Here is a 13746-nt window from a genome sequence, read left to right as displayed (position 1 = left end):
CCCCAACACACGGTATAAAATAAAGTAAAGAAGACGAATTCCGATTAACTCACACCCCCCCAACCCAACCCACCCATTCATCCATCGCCATCACAACCACCCAACCACCGTCACAAACCCCAGCTAACAGGACTCAATTCCTCTTCTTCGCCCCACCCTTCCCCTTCGTCACCCCGGAACTAACCCCCTCAGCCTCCCCCTGCCCAGCAGAAGCAGAAGCAGAAGAAGCCTTCTTCCCCTTCATATCCTCCACCTCCTGCGCATCCTTGCGTTCCGCATACCACTGCCCCGCCTGCAACACCAACACTCCAATCAACACCAGCGCCAGAATCGTATTGCTAGCCGCCAGAACCTTCAACGAATCCTCCCGTCCTAAAATCTGGCCCTTCTCCTCCTCATTACTGGCCAAATCCTCCCCATATTTGCCGGCACTCACCAACCGCAACCCCTTGACGATATTCGCAATGTACACCGTAATCCCACACATATAGAGCACCAGCGACGCGCCATCAAAGAGCATATTGGATTCGGAAGGCTTATAGAGTTTCAAGATGAGACCGAGAAGGCCGAGGAAGATGACGATGTGGAGGATGCGGGGGATGAGAGGCGGCGAGGCGTGCAGGAAGCGGAGGTGGGCTTCGAAGTAGTCGTAGTGAGTTGGGGGGGTGGGGTGGTTGGACCAGAGGATTGGGTAGTCATAAGGTAAGAGGGAGAAGATTATCCCGAGGAAGAAGGCCGTTGCTGTATTTTTCTCTTGGAGTTAGTCGGTGATCTTTGGGGGGATTTTATGGGCGAGCGTACGGCAGACGATGAGGAAGGTCGCGAAGGACCCGGTTCGAAAGGCCATTTTGCCCTTTTTTTTCTTTCCTTTTCTTTTGTTTTTTTTGTTTGTTTGTTTCTGGTGTGCGTGGGCGTAAAAGAGATATATGAAAAGGGAGGTGAGACTGAGAGGGAGTGTATACGAGAAAGGCAACCCGGAAAGAAGACGAGGTGGTCGCGACGAATTTATTGAATTAAATTGCGGTTGGTTTGCGTTTTGCCAAGATTGAATTTCCCCAACCAACGCCCCCGGCTTATCGGCGGTTATCAATGGGATTTTGGGGATTGGGTGGGATTTGATAAGAGGATTGATTCAGTTAGTAAGTTAGTCGATTATTCTGAGAAGGAGATTTCAATGGTTATTTCGTCTCGAATCAGGTGATTGGCGTGGTTTTAGGTATTTAATACTTGTATCTTCTTTCTTTGAGGTCCAGGTGAGGTTTTATGGGCCGAGGTAAGTATGGTCTGGGGTTACATTGCGATTTAGGGTGTTGAGTTTATTTACGAGGATTGCATGTTGGGGCTTTGTTTTGGGGGCTTTCTTTCTTGGTTCCTTTACTGTTCTTGTCTATCTTCGAGATGAATTGGAGTCTTCATTGATATGACACCCTCTGAATCAGGCACCCAATGAAAGTATCTACACACAATGATGTCCGTCAATATAGCTCTCTCCTAGAAGAAGCCTTCCCGGTTTACTATAGTAGAACTAGAATCGATAAACACGTTGAAAAGAGTATCCTGGTCTACATCCGCAGTGTCGGTGCACTGGAATGTCCGATATAACGTCGTCGTGCTTTGACAAGCGTTATGGGGAACCCCACACACCACTCATAACGTAACCTTCCAAGCTTCCAGACCTCCATAATCGGCTTGTATGCCCGGCTGGGACTGACCGTAATGCATGTCTTGACTGTCATTCCGGATGTTTTTAAGTATCCTCTCGCATTGATCGCCACTCGCGACAGTGACTCTGAGGTTCCAACCTCTAACACGACTGTCGAATCAAAGCCCAAGGTCAAGGGATATGTTGCGTCATCCGGTCTCTCTACTGCTGGAGCATTGCTGGTTCTGTTGGACCAATTCAACAGATAAGATCCATCAACCCCACTAGGCTTAACAGTAGCCCTAACACCTCCACTCACCAAAGCCGATGGACAATTTAGTTATCGATCAGATCAATCCCATCACAAGCACTGAATATCTGTGAAATGGCTAATGGAACACAACCCTCGACGATTCCCTATAGACCTTCACACACACACTACAAAAGCCCTCACCAACTGTCAGCTCGCTGCCCTCAACTGTGGCCATTCTTTCTCACACAGTCCTGCACTCAATTAACCCTCAGGTCCCGGGCCCGTTCTGTGGACTGCCGCCATTACGTACACTAAGGGCAGACATTCGTTGCAACGACAGGTTTCCAGTGTATAATTCTGGTCAACTATCATAGACCAACGCCGATAGGCTGGCGGTTAGGAGAGTATAAGCATAGCCAACAAGATCTATCCAACATGATTAATCAGTACATCATCAGGACCGAAGATGGGCATCAGGGCTAACCACAAATACAGGCCGGCGTGTAGAGGTGACCGGCTGTGACATGGTCAGGGCTGCCAGGAAGGTTGTAGATGAGTGTCTTCGTTACGGCCTCGAAGGTAGCAGAGCAATGATAACAGTTCCTGAAGATAGTTCACCGCGGAAATCATCTATATAGTCACCTCTCGACTGAAGAGACCATGCGTAAGCTTGCCAACCATCTGTGCAGCAAAACACTGGGAGAACCAATCTGATAGTAACGTGGACTTAAAATACATGGTAGGGCTTGCTTTCAAGATCTCCATGGTACTATCTGCAGTGATATCCTTCCTGCGAACTGTTGTAAGGGTTCTGTGGAAGTAACGAAGCCAGATCCGTAGTATCAAGGTCCTGGATATCATTATCTATCGCTTCTTTCCTTGGCTCCAAACAGATAAGCTCATTGTCTCGCACAACCCAGCGTGTCAAGTCGGTGTTATCGCATGGTCTTTGATCCTCAATCCCGTCTGCATCGCTGCCTGTGATCAGAGAAGTCATCTCGGTAATGAGCCCTGCCATGGCCCTGTTATTGCTTCTTTTCTGCAGAGATATGTATTGAAGCTATCGTCGATGATATATTCACATACAAGCACAAAGCGACTCTGTCCCAATCTGCAGGGCTTGCGAATGGCTTCACTCAGTAATGTTTTTCAAGTAGTCGGAGTAAAGAGGCGGACATTTCGACATTGGTGCTGCAAATTAAGGCCCGGCATCCGGGGGTTATCGCTTCGTTAAGAACCGGGGATGCAGATGCGGCGGTGGAACGGTCCACACCTAGAACTGTCGTTTTAGACCGGTACTGCCATCAACATCGAATTCCGTAACACGCAGCGTGAGATTGTAGGGTTGGATAATCGTGATCACCTGCTGGTCTGCCATCTGAAATAGCCATGTTGGTCAACGGTCCACATCTTTAGTCCAGGAGTAAACCCATAATATGGAGCATGCTGAGGACTCTCGAAACAAGTCCTCAGTGGAAAATTCAAGATTCGGAAAATGACAGGACATGAGCATCTCCTGGGCCACGTAACAGCCATTCGTTGGTTTGCCCATCCTTCCCGAGATATAGACGATTCAAACATACAATTTTCAGGAACCACTGGTAATATCGCCACAGTCCAAATACTAGAGCAGCGGTACTGTAAGGAATCTAGGAAGTTGGTAACTCGTTTCCGTTGCAAGATTGATATAGTCTTCCCTCGACCGGTCCTCTTGCTTCAACTTAGAGGGAGCAGTTACCGCATTTTCAATTTCGTCCACAGGTTCCACCTCAGGGAATCTCTTTTTCAGTTCATCTCCTAGTCTCTCGTAACTATCCTTGATTGTTTAAGATAAAGACTGAGCAAGCCTGGCAGCTGTACCTCAAAGACCAGATGGAATTGTGGTTACAATTACCTTATTCTTCTTGTCTTCCTCAAGAGTGATACCAACCTATACGAACTGATATTGGTTTAGGTGCAGATCAAGTTCCTCGGTCGGCAACCCCGAGAAGATCGACTGGGGATTAAGAGACATTATTATGTTACAGATCGTTGATAAATTCGGAGAGCAGTCGAACAATAACTCCACAATAGGTATCTCAAGCTCGGTAATATACCGGTTATAGAACAACACGGTCAGCTAACTCAAGGCTACTGGATCCACGATGACCTAGATAAGAAAGGAGTGGGTAACCAGAGAACCAATTTTACAATAGAAAAGAACTCCGCTTCTCCGGTTTACTTCTGAGATATCTCAACAAGAAGACTCGATGAAAGAGATACAGAAGTTAGAGAGTCGATTCGATATCAATTGATAAAGACTTCAGGAAACAAAGAAACAATTCTTTGGAATAACCAATCGGCTAGGTTCTCTGAGACCGCTCCTTAAGCTATAGAGTCCCCGATCTCCCGGTCTCTCTCTGGGATTAGCTTGTTCAGGACCTGAGGGCGGCAGGATTGGGTAACGACAACAACAAGAGCTTCACACGTCTGTTGGGATATAAAGAAAATAAAAGGTCCAACTGATTGGGAGTCCCAGTCAGGTCACCAAATGTAACGAATCTAGGAAGTTGGTACCGAAATCCCTTCGCTCTGATACTCGGAAGTAGGCTGTTCTTATTACTGTTGATCTAGGAACTAGGCAAACTAGGTTTTCTTTCCCGGGTTGCTGACCAAGATAACATAGATCTATTATCCATAATTGAGGCATCCTAGGCCTCATTCTGGAGTCGAGTTCTTAAATTCTTCGTCGGTAGCGTCAGCAGCACCACTAAGGACCAGGACCCAACGAAGAACCCACTGCAGACGAAGGAGCAATATGGGTACCAGCCAGGTGATTAATATTAAATTTCGAGTATATCCCCTGAGTGGATCTTTTCCCTGGTTTCCAGCCTGAACAACTTAGCCATCTCTTCAGTGTTCATTTGAGGGAAACTTTCAGGGGGCAGAGGTACGGGGTCCATTGGGATGCTGGAATTCCTATTGCTGCTCTTTCAGCCATTGCAGGTCTTGCGGTTACTGTTGTTACAGGTGCTGCTATTCCTACTCCTAGAACAACCTGCTTTCGGAATATCAGGAGTCGGTCGTGACAGGGTGTAACTGATGACGTCTCGCGAAGTTTCACCCTGGTTTCTGCCACAAAAAAATGACTGCAGGCTCCTGCAAATTCCTCAAATGTCTTAAGCCGGTATTGATTGGCCGCTTCTGTCATTTCGAGGATAAGATGAAATTTCCCGGATTCAGTGTGTAATGGACTTAACAGCATCATAGCATTCTCAACGCCTTGACGGGCCTCTATGCCTCGCTCTCCTGGATGCTCTAGTAGAGGATGGAATATAGGGACAAAGGGGAATCATAACCGGCGAAGGGGGTGGAAGAGCAGGTGCATGAGTCGACACTACCTAGCTCAGTACTCACTCCCTTCCCAGTGACTAAGTACGTCTCCCGAACATGGGATGCCAGTGGTATGATATACTTCGGCAAATGGCGTTTATATGCCAACGATATAGACGAACCACGGTTGTCTTGTCTTGATCAACCGTGGTTGGTTTTGCTCTTCTGCTCATAGTAGATTTATGCACCCACAACAGAACAGAGTGCCATTTCGAGTAATTTCTTGACTGGTGGCACTTTTGAGATGTCCCAGTTGTTCAACTGCTCAATCAACGTTAGCCTACCCATCCTTGAATGAGGGGTCAAACAATTCACTCAAATACTCAACTCACAAGGTCCAGCGAGAGTCTATAATAACAGAGACAGATTCGACAGCAAGTTTGCCGAACAATGAGCTCTTGCGTTTGTCTGTTGCCTGTCAATTGCCAATGAAAGGCTCTCCCCAGAAAGATATAATCCACAATGTTGTCAATGATTTCTGAATCTGACGCCGCGGACTAGAGTTTGCCCTGTAGTCTAAACTTGGTTATGGTATGGCCCTACATCTCCAGGGACCTTGTATGTTCAGGGCCTTGGAAAAATGAGATCGGTGTGGCACCTGGTGTTTGATGGTCAGGGTTTGTAAGGAACGTCCCTTTCTTTCCTTCGTGGGGGAGGATTGAGTACTCTTAAGGCCTCGTTCTCTTGGGATGAGGGTGTGGACCTCTCAGCTAGGTTATTATGGGGAGGGTATTCGATTGAAGTTCGGAGCTGAGTGTAGGGTTTAATATGTATGGTTCACAATAGCTATGGTTGATGCGTAGGTCCGATGGGTAATGTATAACTTTGGTAGATGCTGTGGTATGAAGAATCGTGGGAGTACATCCTACAAGGACAGATCATATGGACAAAATATTCCATTAATTCAGGTTCTTCACCTAGGGTATTCGTCGTGAATTATATAAGTGAAGTGTGTAGTCGAACTATCTTTTGTGAAGAAAGCTACCCATACAGGATAGAGACAGTGAAGATATATGCTATACGATGTATCCACTTCAGAGCAGGTAGTCTGCCGCTATGCCAAACCTAACGCCGATATCTACTTCCTCTGGGGAAGCCCTGTTCTCAGACAATAAGAAATATAGTATAGGATAAATAGACCTCAAAATCATGTCAACATGGTGGTATCTCCGGGTTAACCCAACCGTAAATGCAAATAAATCTCATAAAGAAAACGAAAGAGTATCACTATCCCGTCGTATCGTGCTACCGTTGATAGCGTGGCAATGACTCGTCTCCATGTGCATTGCCACCAACCAGCTGGTGATCCCCTTCGTCGTGGAAGACGGGGGCGCTCGGCCCATCAACGGTATTGCTATGGGAAGGAGCATTTTCATCTGGTGCACTCGCCTCCATCAGTAACCGTTGTCGCTCGAGCTCTTGCTTGTCATCGCCTGGTGCGGAAGGCTGGCTCATAGTACTGCTGCCTGGTACAACTGTTTGAATGGATTCGGCCGACGTCAACATGTGCGGCACCGTGTTCTCGGTTGGTGTGGGCAAATGATGGTAGCCATTGATGCGATCATCCTCGGGGAGCACCGGAGCCGTGGGAACATCAGTCGATGGTCCGGCTTCCGCCTCGTTCGGCGGTTGACTCGGAAGCAGCATCTGCTCGGCGTGCCGCATGCGTGCCTTTTCGTCTGTCGGTTCTTCCGATTGAGGAGTTGATACAATTTCGCCCAATGACTGGTACTGCGGGTGAGACTCCTCCCCATACTCCGGCCAGAACAGCTCCTGCGGCCCATACTCTTCCGGTGACGGATATTCGGATTCGCCATTGGGCACGGAGTGCTGATCTCCCGGCCAATGTTCGCCATCCCCCTGAGCATGTCCGCCAGAGGACTGCAGGTCCGAACTCCCCGCGGCCGAGGAGGCGCGCCGCGGTTGGTTGTTCCGGCGATGGGAATCCCTTGTCCCAATCACCACCTCAAAGGCGACGGCGACGACACCTTTCTCCCGCCGGATTTGATCGGTATCTAGGATATTCCCCGCCCAATTCGCCGTGATGGCATTGCTATTGGCATCGGTCGCATTCAGGACCTTTCCGCTGGGAGAATAATTACTGCCGGAGGTGACCAAGTTGAACCGCGGCAAGAACCGCTCGGGAGAGGTGAGCTTGCCGCGAAGATCAACGACGACCTCGACATAGTAGCGGAAATTAATCATACTTCCCGGGGTACGCGTGATGGTGGGGAAGGTATCTTCCGGAATGCGGATGGACGTCTTCACGATCGCCGTTAATGTGGTGGGATCGACCACCAACGGGGCGAACGTCTGCGCCAAGTCTTTCCGGAAGACACTGCTGGTCCGGCTGGTGCCGATCGTCAGACCGCCCAATCCCGTTCGGGATCGCGGATAGATGTCCTCATAAACGGGCTTCTTCCCATTCGCGGAGGACCCAACAGGAATCGATGGATGCAGGTCAATCCGCCCTTGACGGTAGAGTGTGATGATAATCCCATGCGCGCTGCGCACCTGTTTGCAATGGTTAATGGTGACTTTGATCGGTAGTGTATCTCCGGGGAGCACGCCCGCGCGCAGAACCTCCGTTTTAGCCGTGATGGTCTTATCTCCTAAGGAGGGCGTGAGACTGCGCGCTTCACTATTTCGCAATCCAGTGCCGACCGACGAGCTCGGGTCACTTGCGATCTGGAAGCTTTGACTGCTGTTGCTCAGCCGACTCGACGAGCTGACGTTGCTGGGAGCGGGACTTAACGGAGGGCGGTGATCCGAACCCGCCGCGCCACTGACCGAAGCATCCACCGACGTTGAATCCGGTGCCGCATCCGAGCTCGTCGACTTCGCCTTTGCCTTCGATCGTGTGCGCTTCGAGACCGGCTCCAGGGTCACGACACGGGCTCTCGGTGCGGGAAAAGGAGCAATATCGATATTCTCCATGAGGTTCACGCGGCGGCGGCAAGAAACGGTGGGGTTGATGGTGGTAGGTTTTGTTAGGGTGGACGTAAGCATATACGCAATGGTGCCTCGTTCGAACTAGACGCCGCATCCGTTAGTGAAATGGGGGAAACATGCGCGAGCCACCATGGATACGCACACTGATGCTACTGGGGAGGGCATATGGCGGAAAGACCATCTCAAAGCGAAACTTGTAGATGCCCTCCTTAAGCCGGCCCTCTCCGCAGAGGACGACCTCATCCTCGAACAGAGTGGCCAGCCCATTGCCCAAGTATTCCGCCCCTCGGCGCCCGCGCCCAGGCCCGAGAAATCCCACATCTGGGGCCGTCTCCCCAGACGGGACTGTATTCTTAAACACCTTGACATAACCATGTAAAGAAACCACGAGATGTGTAATGCGAACGGGACGAGCGACGGTAAGGACGACGGTTCCCTTGATCACATCCCCAGGAAAATATGAACGCCAGGGATCGTCGGGTTCGATGTAGAAGTCAGTCAGGCTGCGATTGCGCTGACCGAGTGACGAGCGAAACTTGTGTAAGAGAGAGCTGCGATTCCGACCGAGCGGCGACGAGGAGGTTTGAGCGGGGGGAGAGTTGACGGACATGACCCACAGTCACACCTCCCTCTGTCCATACACGAGGAGTGGAGGTGCTAGTTGGTAAGAGGAAGAGAGAAAGCGGAAAGAGAAACGAAGAGGGGCGACAAAGAAAGGCAGGGTCAGGGAGGGGAGGAATGCAAGAACAGAGTCAACTTCAATATCCACAATATCAAACGACCAACCAGAGACAACGAACTCAGAAGAGCGGACAAGCAAGGGGGATAAATGGTGAGCCCGTTATGGATAAAGGGCTGTGCCAAATTCTCCGCTGCAGCCAGATAAGGCCGTGTAAATGAATCAATGACCGATCGATATTAACAACCAAATGAGACCAATCGATCACTCGATTGATCAATCAATCTGCCAGTCGGGAGTTTCGGGCAATCAATCCCACCAGACCCAATGTCAGCGTCGGGCGCAAATGCCGACAGGGGAAACAAACACGCGACCGAGTAATGCTTGTTTTTTTTTTTTTGTCTAGTGCTTCCTTTTTCCGTTTCCCTTGCTTGTCCCTCCAATCTAGAAATTGCACAGGCGACAGGGGAATGTCGGAAAAGGGATCCTATGTACAAACGACGAGTCGGACGGAGGGGGTGACGGCAAAGCGACCGAGAGAAAGAGGGGGGAGAGAGAGAGAGAGGCGCAGGAGAGTCACGAGAGGAGATGACAGGTCCGCATCATTGAGAGAGAAATGGCAAGAGGGTCAAGTATCGCCCTCAGCCCCGGAAGTACAGATTGCCGGAAGTGAGGGAGAGAGAGAGAGAGAGAGAGAGAGAGAGAGAGAGAGAGGGAAGGAGAGAGAAGCGGACGAGACGAGGATTCAATGCGGGATCGCAGGTCGAAGGCCAATGGAAGGGGAGGGCCGGGCAGGTCGGAAAGCGCCCGGTCTGCAGGAAGACTGTCGAGTGATTTGTTGGGATACACGGCGAGGAGTTTTGGTGGAGTTGAAAACGAGGGAAATGAGTTCGCGATAAGCCAGAGGGCGGAGAAGTGGAAAAGCCAACGAATTCGCGTGGCCCGTCAGTCAAGCTTTTGTTCTCATGGGCTTTGAGACTTGGCGCCTCCACACCTGTCGATTTTAGAGTTACGTATAAATAATAACTACCCGTGTTTTTGAGTGAGTGAGTACCATATGTATGTATATCCTCGGGATACATACATACATAAATCGGTTTCCTAAAATCATTCCCACTCGCGCAATCCTTCCCCTTCCACATAATCCTCCCCGTAACATTCCCTCTGCAACATCTCCATCGCCTCCCGATCGCCCCCGACCACTTTTCTCACAAACCCTTCCAAGATGTAGATATTATCCGTCCACATCTGCGCCTCCCGCTGAAACTCCTGCACCTCATCCTTCATCTCCTGGATCCCCTTGCCCCCATCCATGCTTGCTGACACAGCCAACCACTCCTTCCGTAAGCGCTGACACTCCTTCTCTAACTCCGTATATTCCCGGGTCAACCTCTCTCGCTCACCGGGTTCCAGAGCCTTCTCATCATCCTCTATCGCCCGTTTCCTGACCGCCAATTGTCTATCCAGTTCCTCATTACTGCTCCGTACCCGATCCACTTCTTTCTGCAGCTGTTCCACCTTTTGCTCCCACTCCCTCCTCTCATCCCCACTGAAACACCAGTACCAGTTCCCACTTCCAATCTTCTCCACCCGGATCTGGCCCTCGTCGGCTAATTCGTGCAGGGACTCCTTGACTTGCAGGCCGTTGATCGACGCGATCGAAGGGAGCATCTTCTCCAGCTCTTTCAGTGTATGGCAGGTGCCGGTCGACCGGAGGTGGGAGACAATCCGCGCTTGTTTTTCGGCTTTGGTGAGTTTGGGAGGCTGTTCTTTAATTAGTTTGATGTGGTTGATGGGTTATTGCGTTGTGTTAAGATGGTAAACGATGTGGTTTTGCCTGGAGTAGTGGACGTACCATGGTGTGAGTTATTAAAGGTAGCCTAGGAGGTCGAGGTTTGGTAAGTTATTAGGGTATTAAGGGTACAGCTGATGTCAGTTCGATGGGGACTGAGGTTGAGACTACCTCTCAGTACCGGTAGAGTGGAAGGACAGAATACGTTCAATCTGTAGGACAGTCGATGTCAGGTGCAGTCACCTGGTTCCAATTCCAACTCGTGATCATCTACCTTACATACCTCAGAGAAGAAAGAGGGAAAACCTCGTCCACAGACGCCAAAGCAGTCGCTACATGAATCGCAGGTAGGTTGTATACAATAGAGAATAAATCGAAGTCCCAGAGATCCCCACCGAACAACACCAATTACTAGGTACAATAACCACCATGACGAGACCAATCTCAAACCTTCGACTCGCTCACGCGACCCTGATCCTTCTTTGTATCACTAGTCGGGACGACCTCCTCAACATGCAGTGTATCTACCAGCTCTCGAGCTTTCTCGGTGGCGGCAGCACCGCCGACCATGGCGGTCTCCCCGTCGAAGTATCGAGCGATTTCCTCCAGCGGAGTATTACGTGTCTCAATGTAGAAGAACCAGACCACTACCAGCTCGATGGCAAGCCACACACAGTAGAAGATGTAGTACTTCCAGCCAATGTTATCGAGGGCGATGGGGTTGATGTACTGGTTGAAGAAAACTGTCAAGTGTCAGCGACCAGCATACCATGGGAGAATCACAGGTACTTACGCGCGGCATCAATGCAGAGCCACACCACTGTCATACCCTTGGCGCGGATACTATACGGGAGGATCTCCACCGTGTAACCCACCAGAAGACCCGACCAAGCAATGTTGTAAAACACATAGTAAATGTAAATCATGGCGACCACCGCATTCGCCGCCCCCGACGCCTTGCTTATATCATAGCGAGCGGAGCAGATGGTCCACACGATGAACGCCACCAGCATACCGGCTGTCGAAGTAAGGAAGAGCTTGCGTCGCCCAATCTTGTCAACAAAGAAGCACATCGTCACAGCCACGATCAGGTTGAGGATCTGAAGACAGCCATTGATCAAGTTCTGCTCCACGGAACTAGTGTATCCGACTGAGTCAAGGATTTTGGCAATATAGTAGGACACCAGGCCGTTGCCGGACCATTGAGAGAACAGACCGGCCGTGATACAGATGATAAGCCGGTGCCGGTTGCCCTTTGTGCGGATCAGTTCCATCCAGCTGTTGCTTTCGAACTCCTTCTCGAGCCGAATGGTCTCCTTGATCTCGTGCATCTCCAGCTGAACCACTTCGTCCTCTTGGTCGCCATTGGCGTGGCAGTCCGCCAGCACTTTAAGGGCCTGCTCGTGTTTGCCTTTGTAGATGAGGAATCGAGGTGATTCGGGGACAAACCAAATGAAGGCGATTTGAAGGACCGACGGCGCAGCCTGGACGATTGTCGGAGCTCTCCAGGACCAGTTGTTTGAAATATTATTAGTGCCGAAGGTGAGCCATGCCGCGACAATGGCGCCCAAGTACCACGTGGCTGGACCTTGTTAATCGAAACGCACAAGAGGACTTGACTTGGATTGCAGAGACACATACTATTATAGATTGTGGTGAAGATGGCACGGTGCTGGGTGTGCACCAGTTCGGTGATCAATAGGGGAGAAGCGCCGTGGGCAATGGCGACGCCGAAACCGATCAGGAATCGAGCTGCCAAAAACATGCCGAAATTGGCACTAATGCTCTGAAGGACAACGCCCAGGATCCTAACCTATTATGAGCACCCGAGCCATAACTCTGGACGGGACAAGAACCTACATGACCAAGCAACCGATCAAGATACCCATCCGACGTCCCAGCAGATCAGCAGTGTACGGCACAACTGGTAGAGCGGCTAGGGATCCTAGGGACATGATGGCACTCAGGATTCCCAGAAGAGAGCCACCGGGATGATTGAAGTATTCCTGCCAGGGGTCGAGGGTTTGGAGACCGTTCATCATGGATCCATCGTAACCATTCGTGGCCTATTCAGAATGCGAGATGAGCACGAGTTCGCACGGAATACTTCTGGTGAACCAGGGGAACATACCGCCGTCAGAACCACCATTCCCAGACAGATATAGGTCTTTCTCATTCCTGGATTCTTCCACCATGTCACCTTGGGGAAATGCCGACCGGCAAGCTCGAAGGTGTCTGAACCCATTGTGCATTCAGTAAAAGGGGTCCGCCGTTTGACAAATGCGAGTCTCTACGACCGAGTTGAAGACACACGTCCGTACCCTACAACAGTACATCGCATGCGGGGGGGGAGGCCACCTTAAAGAATTACCATATTCTACAGCGTTTCAACCGGTCATTTTTCCGTCTATCACACTTAGTCAAACGCTACAGTACATTGTCCGGCTAAACTGCTGGGGACACAGGAAAGCGTGTCCAATGGGGTTTCTCGAGACACGAGGAGATTAGATCGACCGGCAGGTCCCCATAGGGCATGGGGGATCTGGCCTCGAGCTCAATGCCGGCAAGCAAGTGTGCTAGAGCTGTACAGGCTCGGCGGGCCGAAAATAACACAACGTAGACCTAGATGATTCGTCCAAAGGACTCGCCAAGGCGACTGTCGTAGGCGATGAGAAGCAAGCGCATTGATTTCAGGCTAATTGTTCGGAATGTACCCCAGAAACATAAAAAGAGGACAATGCCAGAAGAAGTCCGGGGCTGAGGGACCAGTATGGTAGCGGTGGCTCAAGTCCGGGGAATTTAAGGACGGCCTAGCGTCCGGTCCTCCAATCGAGACGGGCCTCCAAGCCGGAACGAGTAATGGCCAAGCCTCTAGCTTCTGCCTCTTGAGACTTAAGTGATATTGAGACCATGATTGCCGAGGATATTCGTCAAAAACCAATAAGTGGAAGCCAAGCCAGGTGCCGAAGGATCAAAACCTCGCATGCTTGACCATGGTTAACCGGGTAGCTCAATACTCCCCACAACTTTCTTTTACAGGAATTGAGGGTAAATGA

The 13746-nt window shown here is 50.4% G+C and overlaps 6 protein-coding genes across 6 annotated transcripts; 1 reads left to right on the top strand and 5 right to left on the bottom strand.

Annotated features, from left to right (window-relative positions):
• Positions 1–133: 133 nt before the first annotated feature.
• Positions 134–847, bottom strand: BDV38DRAFT_285539 (putative secretory component protein shr3; the record flags this gene model as incomplete). The annotated part of the gene is made up of 2 exons (XM_032060509.1): positions 134–741; positions 802–847. 2 exons carry the CDS (start codon positions 845–847, stop codon positions 134–136), a joined length of 654 nt encoding a protein of 217 aa, XP_031910828.1.
• Positions 848–2512: 1665 nt separating this feature from the next.
• Positions 2513–3519, bottom strand: BDV38DRAFT_254144 (uncharacterized protein). The gene has a single exon (XM_032055299.1). The coding sequence runs from the start codon at positions 2911–2913 to the stop codon at positions 2665–2667; it is 249 nt and encodes an 82-aa protein (XP_031910827.1). The 5' UTR covers positions 2914–3519; the 3' UTR covers positions 2513–2664.
• A 2250-nt stretch (positions 3520–5769) lies between these two features.
• rim8 (pH response protein PalF) lies at positions 5770–9316 on the bottom strand. The gene is made up of 2 exons (XM_032055298.1): positions 8362–9316; positions 5770–8300 (listed from the first exon to the last, which is right to left on the bottom strand). The coding sequence occupies exons 1-2, from the start codon at positions 8827–8829 to the stop codon at positions 6513–6515; spliced, it is 2256 nt and encodes a 751-aa protein (XP_031910826.1). The 5' UTR covers positions 8830–9316; the 3' UTR covers positions 5770–6512.
• On the top strand, positions 9054–9901 carry BDV38DRAFT_154585 (uncharacterized protein). Its single transcript, XM_032051688.1, has one exon. It carries the CDS (start codon positions 9279–9281, stop codon positions 9795–9797), a length of 519 nt encoding a protein of 172 aa, XP_031910825.1. The 5' UTR covers positions 9054–9278; the 3' UTR covers positions 9798–9901.
• On the bottom strand, positions 9902–10945 carry BDV38DRAFT_154584 (putative GAJ protein). Its single transcript, XM_032051687.1, has 2 exons — positions 10754–10945; positions 9902–10662 (listed from the first exon to the last, which is right to left on the bottom strand). The coding sequence occupies exons 1-2, from the start codon at positions 10754–10756 to the stop codon at positions 10006–10008; spliced, it is 660 nt and encodes a 219-aa protein (XP_031910824.1). The 5' UTR covers positions 10757–10945; the 3' UTR covers positions 9902–10005.
• Positions 10852–13277, bottom strand: BDV38DRAFT_154593 (hexose transporter protein). The gene is made up of 5 exons (XM_032051689.1): positions 12822–13277; positions 12551–12756; positions 12332–12498; positions 11484–12272; positions 10852–11433 (listed from the first exon to the last, which is right to left on the bottom strand). The coding sequence occupies exons 1-5, from the start codon at positions 12933–12935 to the stop codon at positions 11135–11137; spliced, it is 1575 nt and encodes a 524-aa protein (XP_031910823.1). The 5' UTR covers positions 12936–13277; the 3' UTR covers positions 10852–11134.
• Positions 13278–13746: the final 469 nt, after the last annotated feature.

Source organism: Aspergillus pseudotamarii (genome assembly GCF_009193445.1).
Source record: "Aspergillus pseudotamarii strain CBS 117625 unplaced genomic scaffold BDV38scaffold_50, whole genome shotgun sequence".
Taxonomy (NCBI): domain Eukaryota; kingdom Fungi; phylum Ascomycota; class Eurotiomycetes; order Eurotiales; family Aspergillaceae; genus Aspergillus; species Aspergillus pseudotamarii.
This window is presented reverse-complemented; position numbering and strand designations above follow the sequence as displayed.